Source organism: Haliotis cracherodii, unplaced genomic scaffold (assembly GCF_022045235.1).
Source record: "Haliotis cracherodii isolate W230 unplaced genomic scaffold, xgHalCrac1.p SCAF_4, whole genome shotgun sequence".
Classification (NCBI taxonomy): Eukaryota; Metazoa; Mollusca; class Gastropoda; order Lepetellida; family Haliotidae; genus Haliotis; species Haliotis cracherodii.
In genome coordinates, this window is record NW_027266297.1 from 53,859,948 (window position 1) to 53,877,324 (window position 17,377).

At 41.7% G+C, this 17,377-nt stretch overlaps 2 protein-coding genes across 4 annotated transcripts; one reads left to right on the forward strand and one right to left on the reverse strand.

Annotated features, from left to right (window-relative positions):
• Window positions 1-1,533: 1,533 nt before the first annotated feature.
• LOC139480235 (dynein light chain Tctex-type 5-B-like) lies at window positions 1,534-13,191 on the reverse strand. 3 transcript variants are annotated; one of them, XM_071263275.1, is made up of 2 exons: window positions 13,115-13,191; window positions 1,534-2,440 (listed from the first exon to the last, which is right to left on the reverse strand). In XM_071263275.1, exon 2 carries the CDS (start codon window positions 2,426-2,428, stop codon window positions 1,787-1,789), a length of 642 nt encoding a protein of 213 aa, XP_071119376.1. In that variant the 5' UTR covers window positions 2,429-2,440; window positions 13,115-13,191; the 3' UTR covers window positions 1,534-1,786. The 3 variants fall into 3 exon arrangements, with proteins under 3 accessions (XP_071119376.1, XP_071119377.1, XP_071119378.1); XM_071263276.1 differs by lacking the exon at window positions 13,115-13,191 and adding an exon at window positions 10,478-10,615; XM_071263277.1 differs by lacking the exon at window positions 13,115-13,191 and adding an exon at window positions 5,144-5,211.
• A 1,152-nt stretch (window positions 13,192-14,343) lies between these two features.
• Window positions 14,344-17,377, forward strand: LOC139479715 (uncharacterized). Its single transcript, XM_071262566.1, has 4 exons — window positions 14,344-14,400; window positions 14,621-14,680; window positions 15,727-15,844; window positions 17,310-17,377. The coding sequence occupies exons 1-4, from the start codon at window positions 14,344-14,346 to the stop codon at window positions 17,375-17,377; spliced, it is 303 nt and encodes a 100-aa protein (XP_071118667.1).

Below are 17,377 nucleotides of genomic sequence, written 5' to 3' on the forward strand. Positions count from 1 at the left end.
CATGAATTCAGTATGTAGAGTTGCATCATTTTGGCGTGACAGAAACCTGACAGTGGGTTTTGATTCATGGTTCATGCTTATTATACAAGAGTCCATAAGAACTGAGTCTGACTTTGAAGGAATTGCCTTATTGTTAATTTTGTTGAAGACATTACATGATGTTATGGAGGTATTGTGTATATCCACAAAATAAGTAAATTGTCAGTAAAATAAGCAGGGGTTTGTGGCCTTTGCAAAATGGACAAAGTTATGGAACCTGCAATGACTAAGTACTTGCAGAAATAGGGCTTAACACCAATAGTCATCCATGAAGATATGAATGCAACACTGGGAAAGGATGCCCCTTCCTCTGCCATCATCAAGAGGGGGCAGCATATTTTAATCAACATCAGAAATGATCCGAAGAATACACGATATGGTGATCATATTATTAGCTTAGGGTGTGTTTCCCATGAGAGAATGCATTCTATTATCACAGAAACATTGGTAATGAAGACCGTTTCAGCTCGTTGGGTTCCAACAGACATCGGAACAAAAAGGCACGTCTGGTGAAAAAAAGCTGTTTGAATCTAATCCAGAAAGGTTCTTGCGACGATTTGTGACTGGGTGAAACCTGGGTTCACCATTCCCAGCGACACAACTTGCTCAAATTGATATCTAGGATATCATGTAATGTCGACAATAGAAGATTTTACTGTTACACAAATCCCTTTTGTGAGGCTTAGAACTTAGCAATCAACCCTCAAAAGTTTTGCAGCACCATACCCAAAGTCTTGGGATTGACCAAGTGATAAACATCGAAGACATGCATCACTTCGGGCTTTCCCCCAACGTTACACGCTGACACACTGGCACACTGTGATATTATACTGCTCAAAAGCGCCGTTGAACTACTATCGCTCAAAGAATCACCTATGTCAGATCCTGTTTTGGTTTAGCAGCACAGCAGAAACTAAGGACAGCATTGACCTGCCCCGCCTCAAGCGTCACAGCCCTGTTGTTTGAGAAAATGTGTATGGATCTCGTTGAGGATTTCCAGAAAATAAATTCTGTTTTCCACACTCGGGGCAGAACCAGGACGTCTTATGGCAACAGAAGAGCCGACAAATTGGAAGGTTGCAATGTATGACCTGGACTAGTGTGCCATAAACCTCCATGGCTTAGGGACCAACCATTTGGGATTTCCTCGAAGAAAATAACTTGTCCCTGAAAATTCTTGAAAAAAATCATTAAGCTTCAGACTGTTGGTACAAAGAAAAGAGAAAATGCCTGCCTAAAAATTACATTGTTGCATGTTTTTTTTTTTGTTTTTTTTTTAAAAATCAGGCTCAGAGTTTTAAGTTAAAAAAAATATCTGGTTTTGTAGCTGTGTATGGCAGGAATATTGTTGACTTCAGCGAAATACTACATTTAATTTACAATACTTAGAGTTGTCAGGTTCTCTCTTAAACAAAGCATGGTAACAAATACTTTATTCTGCTTGTGAGTTCTTTAATGTAGCAATTCATTCTGGAACCAGATCTGTGAAGAGTAGACTAGAATCTGCTCAAATATGATTTCACTGTGTGGATGGTGATCTTATAAAGTCCTATAGCACCTGACGGTTGACCGCTAGTGTTCTTCACATAGCCATAAATCAAACAGAAAAGAATATCGATTTCAAAGACGTTATAACAAGAGTTATTTAACGTGTTTTAAATAAAAAAATATTCCAAAATGTACCAACATAACAACATGGCAGTCTTTGGGATCTAATGTCTCTAACGAACTCGATGAACCAGCGTGGTTATTCAGCATAGACAGCATATACTATCCCTGTGGCATGGATGTTGCCCTGGGTGATGTGCACCGTGGTATAATTGTCATATCTTTGGTCCCACAGACACCGAGACGAGAACTGCATACTCTGTGCACCTTTCTCTCCGATCATCACAAAACAGACGAACTTGAATCTCTTCATCTCCAGCTTCTTCACCTGTTCCAGGATCTTGTTGCTCAGCATCAGACTCTTGGTCTTCATGGCACCACACTCGTACACGTTCTCCGTGATGTGGTCCTTGAGAACTGCCTTGATGATCTGCTTCACGTCTCCCTCCTTGAACCGTATGTCCGGGTCCATCTTGTAGGTGTTCTCGTACATGATCATGGCGTGGTGGTGGTCGTCGGTGACCACGCTGTGGCGGTCGTGGTCCCTCAGATGTTTATCTCGGTTGCTGGCGATGGAGTGGGCGGTGTCCTTGCGGCCGAACGTCCCCGCCCTAGGCCTGCCCCCCGTCATGCCTGTCTGAACCGGGTTGATTGTAGCACCCCTGAGGGTCGGGTGTTTGTCCTTGGAATGGTGGTCCATGGAGTGGTGGTCTTTGGGGTGATGGTGGTCCTTGTCTGATTTGCCATGATGGCTGCGGTGTTCGGACTTGACCTCGCTCATCGTGTGTCGCCCCTGAAACAAAAGATTGGATCTGTCAGAGGAGACCTGTATGATGTTTAAAGCTGATTATCTGACTATCTATTACCCTCTAATTTACAATTTCTGTTTCAGTTTTTTTTCTCCATCTGTGGACTATTTTCATTTTAACAAAACGATATTTTTGTAAGCCTTTCGATGAAGATTGTATGAATATTTCTCAATTCCTTTGATATAGAAATCATTAATAACGTCATTGATCGATTAAATCCAAGTACTTTTCAATTAAGGTAAGATAAATCTACAACATGTCAATTGCAACCATGCTATCACAATTTTCAAGCGAGGCTTCACTACAATGGGCAACGTGCCCAGAGATCGACGTTGGTGCTGACAGCTATCTTCAATGAATGACTACAGGGCAGAAACTAACCCGGTTAGGGCTATCAATGTCGGGAGTATTGACACAGGTAACCGACATGTCGGCAGATAGTGCTACAAGCCTAGTTGATCAAGGCTCCAGTCTTTTATCTGACAGAATCAATGCAGGGACTTGATCGTTTTCGTGGCGTTCATTTTGTTTGGACCCGCGTTACAATAGGTCCCTAGGGCTCTTATTTCCATTCGTACGCTATGACTCAATTGGTTCGTGTTTATTGTGTAACATCGCACTCCGACGGCGCGGGGCTTTGCTCATAACGTTCCCCACTGGGCCGCCCCAATGGTTTCCATGGCGCCGTTATATAGCTGCAAACAGTCGAGAAACAGTATGAAGTCAATCATAGGAGGTTGAGCTATAGGTGGGGGTGGGTCAGTGAGAGTCAGGAGAGGGACACCACTAAACAACAGTCTCTAGTTGTGGACCAAAAAACCTAATACATTTATTTTGGGAGGGTCGTGGACGTTAAATAATAAAACATCCAATGCTTTTGCATTTTGTATGTTCAGGGAAGGTCACGAACTAAAATGTACAAGGACATGGGGAGGGTTGTCCCAAAATATGACAAGCATTAGGGGAGGATTGTCCAAAAATATGACAAGCATTAGGGGAGGATTGTCCAAAAATATGACAAGCATTAGGGGAGGGTTATCCAAAAATATGACAAGCATTAGTGGAGGGTTATCCAAAAATATGACAAGCATTAGGGGAGGGTTGTCCAAAAATATGACAAGCATTAGGGGAGGGTTATCCAAAAATATGACAAGCATTAGGGGAGGGTTATCCAAAAATATGACAAGCATTAGGGGAGGGTTATCCAAAAATATGACAAGCATTAGGGGAGGGTTATCCAAAAATATGACAAGCATTAGGGGAGGGTTATCCAAAAATATGACAAGCATTAGGGGAGGGTTATCCAAAAATATGACAAGCATTAGGGGAGGGTTATCCAAAAATATGACAAGCATTAGGGGAGGGTTATTATTTTGAGTTCATTGGAGCATTAGCCCCCCTGACGCCACCCCTACAACCTACAACGTGTCCCCACGCCGTGGGGTCGTCCTGTCAGAACTCTGTATCGCTTTTTGGAAGGGGCAGGGAACGGATGGGTGATAGTGTGAAGGCCCATCAACGACGTCGGGAAGGAATAGATATATACATCCGTGGTGGGTGTGGGGTGACCCCAACCTGAAGGACTGTCCAAATTCAGCCGCCATTGTATCCATACGATCCCCATACCAACTTTTCACGAACATCTTTATTACTTGGTAGACCTATTCTCTCCCGGATCCCCGAGTAGAGTTAGACGAGAGACACGTTAATATTTCAGTTTGATATGACATAGTGATGTCAAATACATACCAGAATAACCCACAAATATTTACAAAAAGCGATCAATAAATACTGTATGATTCGAGAGACACGGGTATGTTAATCCGATAATCCATGTGGCAACTACGGCAATATCACACACAAACCATCATGGATCACGGCTTGAAATCAAATTTCAGAAGTGTCTTATTGATTTGTTTGTCCTTGTGGCAGGTGGTATGTATTTATGGACTAACCGATCCTTTGATAATCCGGACGTTGACAAGTCGGACCCCCTGACACTCCCAGCTATCATAGCACCGAGGTCAGGCACGTCAACAGGGGCAGCTGGTGCTCCACAACGCCTCAACACCGTCTCAACAACGTCTCTGTTAGTTTTGTGTGTGTATGTTTTTGTTTTTCTTTACGCGCGCGCGCGCGTGAGTGTGTGTGTTGGGGGGTTAGGTTGTGAGGTGTGGATGTGGTTGTGGGGTGTGGATGTGGGTATGGGATATCGGGTGTGGGGTGTGGCTGTGGAGTGTGGGTGTTAGATGTAGGTGTGGGGTGTGGATGTGGGGTGTGGGATGTAGGATGTGGCTTTGGGTGTTGGTATGGGATGTGGGATGTGTGTATGGGATATCGGGTGTGGGGTGTGGATGTGGGGTGTAGGTGTGGTTGTGGGGTGGTGGGTGTGGGATATGGATGTGGGGAAATGGTCTGGGTGTCGGTGTGAGTGTGGGGTATGGGATGTGGTTGTGGGGAGTGGTTGTGGGTGTGGGGAGTGGGTGTGGGTGTGGGTGTGGGTGTGAGTATGGGGTATGGCATGTGGTTGTGGGGTGTCAGTGTGAGTTGTGGGTGTGACGCTGGGGTGTTGGTGTGGGATGTGGGTGTGGGATGTGGTTTGTGGGATGTGGTTGTGGGGTGTGGGTGTGGGGTATGGCTGTGGGGAGTGGGTGTGGGTTTGGGGATGGGCATGCCTCTCTACTTACCTAAAATGATTAGTGATACGTATATCTTAAATCCACATAACGGCACCTGTTCAATGTTGAGTCCGTGCAGGTGGAGTGTGAAATCTGTCATCACGTTGTGCATCTAACCATGAAACCAACAAACTTTGAGATCAACTCAGTGTTACACAGTTTGTATAACATGTTTTCTTCAAGCATGTCTTCATATCAGGACACCATGACACTGTCCTACACAGGGCAGTTCAGTTTTCATGAATCGGTCAAGACGCCGGATTAAACAAAGGCTGGAGTGTTGATGGAAATAAACACGTTTATGGTGAAATAGATCACTTTGATATGTGTATGAATGCTTTGAGAAGCTCTTTGTTGACTGCGGCTGGAATTCTATTGACAACTTAACGTACCGTGATATAGACCACTGCGGAATTCTTACACCGTAAAATACGATTTGATGTGATATTAAGTGTCCGGCGGTTATGTTTAGAGGGGGCTGAACAACCTATAACGAATCTTCACACTACATTAATAGGGCCGAATGTCAGCCTTAACAGACATATGTTATTAAACGTGTGGATTGTCTAGCTGAATTCGTGTGATTAATGCATGGAATCGGATTTGTATGCATGGCAACATCGTATATTCACGCATTCATGTTTTGGTCACGTTCGTACAGAGCATGCATGTTGTTCTCATCATAAAGGCATGGATTACGAAATTTGTTTGTTTGTTTGTTGTTTAACGCCGCACTCAGCAATATTCCAGCTGTATGACGGCGGTCTGTGTAGAACATGAAGAAAGGTCCCCTGGTGCTTCTATGAAGAGATGCATCGGGAGGTTTTGTTTGTTGTTTCATGCCGCACTCAGCAATATTCCAGCTATATGACGGCGGTCTGTAAATAATCAAGTCTGGACCAGACAATCCAGTGATTGACATCATAAGTATCGATCCACGCAATTGGAATAAATGCATAAACGAAGTTAGCGAGCCTGACCACCCGATCCCGTTAGTCGCCTCTTATAACAAGCATAGTCGACTTTTACGGTAAGCATTGGTTGCTATATCGGGATCTTCACGGGCCTGGACACGATTCAAAGCATGCATTTCTGAACTTTTCATGGAATAGAAAAGTTCTGAAATGCATGCTTTGTATCGTGTTCGAAGGTTAAGAGTCTTCATGCGGTTTATCAAGATTAAACTGTTAACTATCGTGTCGGGTATCTGCAAATCTGTCTATCACACCAAATCTATTTTACAGGGAACGCATTCAAGCAACCAAATATATATGACACATGGTTACGTGTATTGACGAAATGTCACGAAAAGCTGTAAGAAAATATTAAAATTGGTTAGCTGAAAAGAAATTGAAGGTTTGACGAGCGAAATGTAATAAACGTTTCTTTTTTCAATAGGTAGAAGGCTCAAGGAAACTAGACACTCCGTATACAACATGTATATACCTGCTCAAGATAACAGTACATTAGTCCTTACACACAAAAACTGTATATATAATGTCTTTGCTTGTGGAGAAACCAGCACATGTTTACAAGTCGTTAGAAAAACTCCTTTCCGTCGACAGGGGAACAGGTGCTTGAATCACATACCGCATCCAGTTGGAATTTGGTGAGTGCGGCGTTATCAACAAACAAACAAGTCACCGCCCCGTTTAAACCTTAATGTATTGACGTTTAAATGAAAGTATTAAAGGGAGACTAGGTTCGGTCAATATGGCAGTCCCGCTAAATATTTTACTACTCTGCTAACCCATACGATGTTATGAACCTCGTAGCTAACGACAACACTAATAACACACACAACAACAACAACAACAAAACAACAACACTGTTTTAGTTATCCATCAGGCCCACCTTACAACATTACTACGTCTAGATTTACACTGACAATAGGTTCCAGCCCTTAGAGCATAGTCCCTCTCGCCGTTATTGGTCGCACGACACCATGTTGGCATTAATTCTCTTTCTATGTGTTTGTCTTTTCGGCTAATTTTGCCAACAATCGCCAACATCTAGAAGGATGATGCAACTCCAGCTATAGCGAACTATGCAGGTAGCAGATGTCCTCGTGGTCCCTATAGTACGGTGGCCATCTTACCGAGGCAAGGGAGTTAACTGACTTTAAAGTCAGTTAATTCCCTTGCCTCGGGAAGATGTACGATGGCCTATGTTTGGTGGCCGTTCTATCATAATGTCCTAATAGGTGTAGTCGTATCTTTTTATGGTTTCAAACTAGTTTAAAATACACATCTTTGATAATTTGGGCGTTATACTGTCCTTTGTCGACAGACTTTCTAATTATACACTAAATGTATAACTTGTGCTGGTCACGTAAAGGTGATATACTGTCGAAACTTTAGCTCTCTCACAACTGTGGGACTTGTGCTTCAGGAAAATGAAATATGTATTCATCACCCCAGCAGCTCTAATGGGATCATGTCATCAAAACATGGGTCCAGTTAGTTGTACAGGCATAACATTTGATATGGCAATGAACCGCTAATATCCCTTCATTGTCCGCTTCAAGTGATTGCTATCGCCAATATTGACTCTCACTCATGCTCTCCTGTATTTCGGTAGCAATGGGAAGTCGTTGAAATGTCTCTTGACGCTGTCTACGACGTCTAGATCAACATAATGACATGTATTGCTGTTGTTAAGGTCAACCACTGAGGTACACAGTAAGGACATATATTGTTGTGGACAGGGCGGGTTTCACAACAGGTGTAAGTAGTGACAAGGTGCTGCTGCTCACGAAGTTCATTCAAAGATAATCGAATTTTTGTGTGTGTAGAAACCTACAGCCACCATGTAAGTGTGGCGGGTAGTTTACGGTGTAATGTGATCCCTTTGATGTGAGAGGACCATATGTTCTCAATACGATATTGTTTAAACTTTAAAGAACACTGTTGTGTTAAGACACATTTAAGTCATGTAGTACGACATCATTAGAAAGTGTGGGATGAGTGGGCGTTTGAGATTTTGGTTCTTGATCTTAAGTCATGACTTGAATTTTGCACTGTCTGTTTTATGTTTTATTTTATGTCTGTTTCTGTGTTCAAATATTTAAAAAGACCGTTTCATCTCAAAATTGCAATCGATGTTAAATATTTTAAAATTGTATTTATTATCAAAACAGTTTTTGATGTCGGCGGCAAAAAAATAATTCAATACTAATTCTAACTTTCTCCCAGATTTTCGATTTAAATGTTGGCGGATCTCGTCAATCAAGTAAAATATGTCCGACTTTAGGTAGCAGTAACTGGCCATGACACGCAGATTCAACATTCACGGTTTACTCACATCAAGATCCATACAGACTATTGTGCATATTTAATTTAGGAAAGCATACGTGTCCTAATCTCTACATGTCTTTTCTCAGTGACAACATCATTTCAAAGTCAAGCAATATATGAAGACGTTATGCTCGATCAAGAATTCCTAGCTTGCCTTCCTCAAGAAAATCTATATTTACACCGCCCATAATTCATGTTTAGCCCAGCAATACATATATCAACACCGTTACAGCTATTAACATGACATGACAAGTATAGGGTACTTGTAACATGTATCAGGGTAGATAAGGACGGCAGATACCCGTAACAGAAACAATATGTCCATGTTATGTCCACATGGCCGGCCTGTCGGTGGTCCAGGGTGTGTGTGTTCGGTGGGACAGAACTAGGTCGCTGGTTTAGCGTACGTGACGGCGTATGATTAACCACGGAGTACGCCATTCCACGCAATGCATCACATATACATATACATACCCACACGTTGCAGTAAAACGTTAGGAATCAACATAAATTCAGACCGATGGATCTGATTTAGTTTCAAGAACGTCATTCTAGTACCGATATTGAAAATAAGTGAGTGGCGAGTATTCCAGTTATATCACGGCGTGTTAGTTTTGGGGGAAAGCCTTAAGTGATGCAGGTGTCAGACGGTTACCAGTTGAGTGGAACCCCAGAGCACGGGCATGGTGCTGACAAACCTTAAAACATAATTGGGGCGAACCAATATTCCAGCTATTTGGCGATAGCCTACAAATAAGACTGGACCACACAAACCAACTAACCACCGCGCCTGACTACCGATCCATTCAGCCACCTCTTACCACAAGCAAAGGTATATGTGGGCCTATTGTAACCCATTATGGTAGTTCTAAGGAACAAAACTGTCACAGTGTTTCATAGTCACACCTTTTTCTAATGGCACATTCATTCAAATTACTCAAATCTATTCATATTTTCACAAACATAGAAGTGATAAATTGCCTGAATGGGTCACTTCAGGTCATTACCCCCGTCTTATGTAAACAATTTATCTTGAAGATCTCCGTAACCTGATTCGGCCTAACAAACACCCGAACAAAACTGGTCTAGGGCTTGACGTTATGTCGACACACCTCATTGCATCGAGCTATACAAATATATTGCGTGTCGGCATGGCAGTAATCGATGCATCTGTACAAAATGAACGATAAAGAACAACTGAGTCGGCAAAAAATAGTTACAATGGGAAAACAGCGATAGGTTGGGGAAAAGCTTACAGTGATGAATAACGCCGACATTCTTAAGTATATGTTATTCTGCGGAGAATGGCCCACGTGGGGATATTATGGCTTCACACCTATAATTCCCTGGCATAATTAGACCACTTAATGAACAATACAACTCCAAAGATTTTCCTTTACATTAGAACATTACTAAATACATTGGAATTCATTTCACCTTTGTGGGGAACTGGAGCGTTTATGTGAGTGAGTTGCGTTTAACGCCGCTATAAAAAGTATTTCAGAAATATCACGGCGCATGATCTTAGTTTGGGAAGAAAGCCCTGGTGCAGGTCATAGAATGTTAAAACTAAATATAGTGCTGACAGACCAAGGTTTATTCTGGGGGAGAATCTGGGACTCGAAGCCACAATCAGCGGATCCTGACAGAGATAAGGGAAGGCAAGAAAGTGAAAGTAGAAATATATCATATGTATGTTATCGGCATTGAGACTGAAAATCAACACTTTTAATGAACTGCAAAATATTATCACCACAAATAAAAAAAAACCCACACTGAGACAAATATGATATGCGATATTTGACTGAAATGATAAATGTGAAAACATGGTTCCGTGATTAATAAACAATGATCGAGATTTCAATCAAAGTGTTAACTGATAACGACCAAAAACAGCACTTAAGTGAAAATGAACATTACATTTTGTAACTATTGGGAACACAATAATACAGTATATAAGAACACATTATAGAGAATAATTATTCAAGCATCACATTACTTAAAAAGAAGAAAATCTTTCCCGTTAAGAGTAACACACTGAACTCACCTCTCCAAGCGAACCAATCTACTAACTACCAACACGGCGGTAAACAATGGTAGCGTTTGATTTCACCAGTTTGTTTTTTGATTGTTTTGAGAAGTAATGCGTCCTTGGTAACACAATCTCGGGTGGAACTCGACTGTGGGGTAGTTGCCCGGCTCTTATGAAGACATTTATAATATTTCCCGACTGTTGGGCTGCGACAAGGCGCTGTGATAGGCCGCTCTCTGTTATCAGCACTCGCTGAAAGCGCTATTGTACCGGTTCGATAATTAAAGGCGTACTCCCACTGGAATATTTGCACATGGGGAGGCCCTGGTGACTGCTTAGAGGTCTTTGTTGGTGCCATTAAGGCATTGTTAGTTCATGATGGTTCTTTTATGATATTCTATATCGTCATTTATTAGCAGTTAAACGATGATGACAGCAAATTGGTTTACTCCTGTTTTATATAGGCTGGTTGTGTTTTGTTATACTTTTGGCAATGTTGATGTTTTAACATCGAGCATGAATGTTAACTTTACATTAAAGATGACAATGTTAAGCTGTATGTGCGTGGCCTGTAATGGATTGTGTCTAGACCAGACAAACCAATGGTTGATTGCATGAACAACGAGCCACGACGTCAAGTGTAAGAAGCCAGTTAGCTCATTGTGACCATATTTCAGTCAACTCCTGGGACAAGGATGGGGTCCAGAATTGCCTAGAAATCATTACAAACATACATTTTCAATTCTGTACCACTATTTATATCTCCGTGTTGATTCCAGGTCCGACAGGTCCCCGACATGCCATACTGTGCTTTCTGGCTGTCGCGTCATCGTCCCTGACGACCTGGACTGTTACTGACTTTATCAACCCGTTCCATAAAGCGATCTTATTCTTTAACATAGATTTGCGACAATAGTAACGCTAAGCTCGCTTTATGAAAGGTACAAAAACCTAGGTTTTCGAAACGGTCTTAGGGATAAGATTATCATAAATTATAGTTGTCTTATCTTTAAGCGTAAGTTGGTAAGTTTAATCTTAAGATCGCTTCGAAAATTTAGACGAAGTAGCCCGATTGCTCAGGCTCGATATTTTACAGCCCGCCGTGAATTGCTAGATTATTGCTGATGGTCTTGTAAAACAACATTCACTCGCTCACCTGTGCTTCATATACTGTAGCTTGGCTACTGATCAGCTGATTTAGTACTTGCTGTGTTGCCGTGACGTCATAACCTTGGTTTGTGAATGAAGTATGCATGCACACAGCGACAATACAGTGGTTACGGGTGAGGGCATGTAGCGCTGGGGTGGGAATGTGGGGTGTGGTAGGGTCTGCCGATGAATTCCGTGCTGATCTCTTGTCTATGTGATGCATTGATTATATGCTACAAGACTCCGGATCGCGTTCAATGAAAGATATGCAGGTGTTCGGTGGGTTAGTTAACGGTTTTATTCAGCACTCGGTCACCCCGATAAGACGAACAGTTCTCCACCGTGTTTGTTCTGGAATTGTTTATAATTACAACCAGAGACGCTGACATCTGAGATTAAAATGATGAATGTGAAGTCAATTAGTCATGTTGGCTGGGGTAAGGCCTAACTTCACCTTTACACCTGTGGGTGATTTCCGACGTTTATTTCAAATACTATTTACCTGGATACCGATGCGTATAGTGGGGCTATGTTTGAAAGGGGCTGGCGGTGTCACACAACCATTATAACCAGACATCGTTGTGTATCGTAATATACGAGAAGGTCCAACATGTTAGGGAACTATCCAGGGTCGAGCCTGACCAAGGCAAATCTAGGTTAAAAAAAGTAATAGAAGAATTGCCTAAACTTGGATTCGAACAGACACAACTTCAGTCAGTCATGGGATATAATTCTGTCGGAGAATCCACGATTCAAAATTTATTGCGTTGCTAAAACTTAAAAGGAAATATGTTCAAACTGAAACAAGGTGAGGTGGGGTGAAATGGGGTTTAACGTCGCGTCCAAGATTATTGCACTTATACAGCGACGTGCATGCACGTGTGTGTGTGTATATATAGTGCTAGTTCACTGAGATACCACGCCGCGGTTTAACATGAATATGTTACTCAGACAAAGTATACTGACTCCGAGCCGACCAGCCTTGTTTTAGCCCCCTTAGTGTCGAGCGCCAGACAGGGTAACAACAAGTACGATCTGTTAGCGTCTTTTGGTATGACGCGGCCGGGTATCGAACCCCGGACCTTCCGCTCTCCAGGCAGACGCTCTAGCACTAGACCAGGGAGGCGGTCTAAATGAAACAAAGTTGGGTTGTCCCGAGCAGATATTATGTTATAGGTGTACGTCATTTAGATACTTCTCTATATAAACGAGCAATGGTGTTCTACGTCAGGGCATAACAATGGTTATGATAATAATGATACCAATAGGAATTATATAAACAACAACGATAAGAAATACAAAACAAACCACCAAAAAAAAGTAGGTAACATAAATCATAAAAATATAAACAACGGGGAGTTAAGCTTTGCTGTATTCATAACATTTCCATTTCTCCACGACTGTGTCCCTGTGTCGATGGGGTGGAATGTTGTTTGGTACAACACACACAGGGGTAAGTGGGGGACTAAATGGGGGGTCAGGAATATCTACACAAATACTTACCCTGGAAGCCTCGTGTCACTTGATAACATCAGTATCGGGATTAATTAGGCCCTCATGTTGTTACAGGTGTAAACAAGCTCCTGACATCGACACACTGCCTACTCGGCTCAAGTGTTTATCTTGAACAGATTAGTCCCCGCGCCAGAACAGGGATGGGATTTATACAGGGAACGTACACTATGACGCGTTACAGTTCATAGCCTGTCAACTCAGTGTTACATATGCTATTCTCTGAACTCACACTACAGCTATGTATGTGTTCTGTCCGTCATGTTATACTGCAATTTATGTGTTCAACACATATTACATAGCAATGTAAACTGCCGGGGAATAGAAAGTATACACCTTTGTTTGATGAAAAATGCAACATGAAGAAATGGTTAATCGATGGTGATGTATTTGATACAGGTACCATAGGCGATGTTACATGCATCTTATCAAAGAGTATCTCACTACAGGGGATATGCGCATGATGGTTCAAGGAACATTGGGGTCGAAATTTCAACGTATACAATACGTCATGAAATCTCGGACGACCTTTGCATTGCTGGGCCTAGGGTTGTGCTGTAAGAGTGATCTCTGTTGCTGTTGGCGAAAGAATGGTAACACCACGGGTTGAAGAACGTCATCTCTGTAGATCTGGTCGTTGGGGTAGCCACGGATGATGAAGTCCCGTCCTTTGGTTGTCACAACACCCCCACCCCCGCACCCCCTAACACACAGACACACAAACCAGCTGTCAACTATATGATGGCGGTCTGTAAATAATCAATATGGACCAGACAATTCAGTGATTAAAAACACGAGCATCGAGCCAAGCAATTGGGATAAGATGACATGCATCAATCAAGTCAGCGAGCCTTGACCACCCGATCTCGTCAGTCGCCTCTTACAAGTATGAGTTGTTGAAGACCTATTCTATCACGAATTGTCACGGCCCCACTCTTTTATCAACCAATCAGGAAAAAGTAGGCCGTTTGTGAGCGTGGCCTATGTATTCAGGTTTATGGAAACATAAACACAAAAATATAAAAAATGTGCTTTTTTAGCCAAACAAATGCCATGGAATCACACTTGCAATTTAATTATTCGTCCACCTACCTACCAGATGCCCTTGTTGTGACATGACGTCATACAGTTATGACGTGTTCTGCCTCCCTGTGACGTCACGTCATTGTCTCTCTGTTTGCTCGGAGAAGGAGGGCGTTTGAGCACACCTACGACTCAAGATGATTCAACAGCCAACATCAACAGACAAGACGTCCACGTTTCAGTACATCAGATGGGTAAGACAATGTAATACACACAGAAGTGAATGTCAGCTTGCATTATGAATCATACCTAAATTGGTAAAACGTGCCATAAAGCCAAAATTGATCCTAAACTAAACTAAAATTGAACTAAAATTCATATGAATAATCCAGACAGATATTAAGTGCATTCTGAATGAATCCCTAAATTGTTCTGAACACGAGAGTAAAATATTGCGTTTTTGGTGTTTCTCAGTTGTTGACGTGCGGGATGACTTCATACCAGCAGAACTCGACCACCCACGAAGAAAGTCAGGTACAATACCTTTATGACTGACAGTTGACTCTGTCAGCTAATCCCCTGTGTAGATTTGTACATACTCACACTAGATATGTTTCCTACCATTAATACCTTCACTATTTAGATATTTGCACTGAGATTAAGATTAAACTTGCATTAAAGACACTATAAGACTGAACATATATTTAAGATACATTCAGTCCTAAAAAAATTCAAATGATATATTTAATCTGTTAAACCATTGTTGTGATGCTTGATGTTTTAATTAATACCCTGACTTTAAATTACATATACGAGTCAGTTTTAGTTTTTTTAAGATCACAAAACTGTATGATGAACATTGCCCCTGATGTAGTAGTCAGCGGTGAAAAAACTGGGAAAGTATTTTTTTTCTAAAAGTACGCAAACATTTTGAAATCTGAAATGCTGTTTTTTTCTTTTCCTTTTAACATAACAGGTGATATCTCATCAATTGATGAAATATCAACGTTTATGTATTGAATTACAAAAATCACAATAATCATTCCACAAATTATGAGAACGTTAACAAAGATATGTTTTGCCAGTCATTTGAGTACATAGGGTTACATAGCTTGACATAGCACCATATTGTTATTCACTACCAACTATGTTATATATATATATATATATATATATATATATATATATATATATATATATATATATATATATATATATATATATATATATATATAATAGTTGGTAGTGAATAACAATATGGTAATATATATATATATATATGTGTATGTATGTATGTATGTATGTATGTATGTATGTATGTATGTATGTATGTATGTATGTATTTTTAAAGTGTTTAAAGACCAATTGTTCAATATTATTTGTCTTTAACAAATGTTTTCATCTCAAGACCGTCTCGTCTTAACTATTTCAGAAATGAATTTTAAGATTGAAATGAGAATAGCTGCACCTTTAACAGGATATCACTGATAGGTCATTTTTCTATTTTATACTAAAGAATCGTGTTGTATTCGCTGATCCGGTGGGGGTCACAGATAATGGGATGTTGTGCGCGATTGCAGGCATTCAGGGATGAGGATGAAATGGACGAGCTGGCCGCTGTAGCAGTGGACACTGACACGGGCATGGTGGAAGTGTCGCTGGCCGACCCCCCCTCCCCCTCCGCCCCCGTCTCCACAGGTATACTCACAAACCACAAAACACACAGCGTACACCAGCACCGCCATTAACAAAACACAAAATACTCCGTTTAATCAAAACAAACACGGAAAGAAAACAATGCACATACAATCAAGACCTGAAAAAAATAAAATGAAATTCATTGTTTCTTATATCTAAAAGTACATCAGAATAAAGATTATTATTCACATTATCACATATTCCCCGCTACGTGGTTGATGTATTGCCGGTGCGACGTATAATATAAACTTACTCTTGTTTTATCAAAAATTACTTCACTATGGGAAATTGCAGTTACAAGGGGCGGTCGGGTAGCCTGGTGGTTAAAGCGTTCGCTCGTCACGCCGAAGACCCGGGTTCGATTCCCGACATGGGTACAATGTGTGAAGCCCATTTCTGGTGTCCCCCGCCGTGATATTGCTGGAATATTGCTAAAAGCGGCGTAAAACCATACTCAGTCAGTGCAGTTACAAACATATCTCATCGGAATAACGTGTTCGTTGTGATTGTATGTCAGCTTCATTTAATTTCCCCAACTCAGAAACATACATGTAGTGATTTTACGACTGTTTGAGTATCTGTCCCTTTGGCGCATGAATGAATGAATATAGTTTTACACCGCAATCCGTACACCTCCAGGTATTATGTATTCACTGTGGTCTGTAAAATAATGGATTGTACCAGGCAAACCAGTGACTTAACGTGTAATCAGCGATGACATACGATCAGCAAGTTAACACATCCTCACCACCCGCTCCCCAGCCGTGTCGTGGCGTGTCAGCTTAATGTGGGAGGAAAGCCTGGAGCGATGCAGGTCTCAGACGTTTACCACTTCGGTGAAACCCACGAGCACGGGTATGGTGCTGACAAACCTAATCAGTATCGGGGCGAACCGGGATTCGAACCCACGATCGTAGGTTTCTGGCGTGCCCAAGGGACGCAGTTTTATACAGCGAATCGCGGTGCCTTAGGCTTAGACGCCATCCATGACCCCCCGGCTCTTATGTCAAACAAAGACTATTGGGGATCTTGTCCGTATCCCCTCGAGATCCCCAGGTTGTTCATTGCAACATGGCCATTTAAAAACAATTTCGCAAGCTTTTCGCATGGGGATTCACGTTAAAATAGGTCTCGAGTAACCTTTGCTAGTTGGCAGAGACGACTTAGTGGATCGGGTGGCTTGGCTCGGAGTCTTGGTTGATAGCGTGTCATCGTACCCCGACGGCGTGGATCGTTGCTCATGATATCTGCCATTAGATTGTCTGTCTAGACTCCATTACTGACAGGCTGTCGTCATATAGCTGGAATATTGCTGAGCGCGGTATCAAAAAACAAACAGACAAACAAAACACATGACACACATATCTGGATTTCTTATGCAGAATAGTAGACATCAAGACCAACATGATGAGTTGGTCCAATGACTGCCAATATAATATGAAATAAACCTGCTCTTCTGTTTTAGCCACTGATGGCGAGAATAGGTTCTTCGCCCTCATCTTGGCCACGAAGAACAAGCGAGGCGAAAACTGA

What these genes read in the sequence shown, in the direction of transcription:
- LOC139480235 (XM_071263275.1), bottom strand. Translation starts at nt 2,428, where the DNA reads ATGAGCGAGGTCAAGTCCGAACACCGCAGCCATCATGGCAAATCAGAC.
- LOC139479715 (XM_071262566.1), top strand. Translation starts at nt 14,344, where the DNA reads ATGATTCAACAGCCAACATCAACAGACAAGACGTCCACGTTTCAGTAC. An exon ending in CCACCCACGAAGAAAGTCAG is followed by an intron (nt 14,681 to 15,726) that starts GTACAATACCTT and finishes GCGCGATTGCAG; the next exon opens with GCATTCAGGGATGAGGATGA. An exon ending in CTCCGCCCCCGTCTCCACAG is followed by an intron (nt 15,845 to 17,309) that starts GTATACTCACAA and finishes CTTCTGTTTTAG; the next exon opens with CCACTGATGGCGAGAATAGG.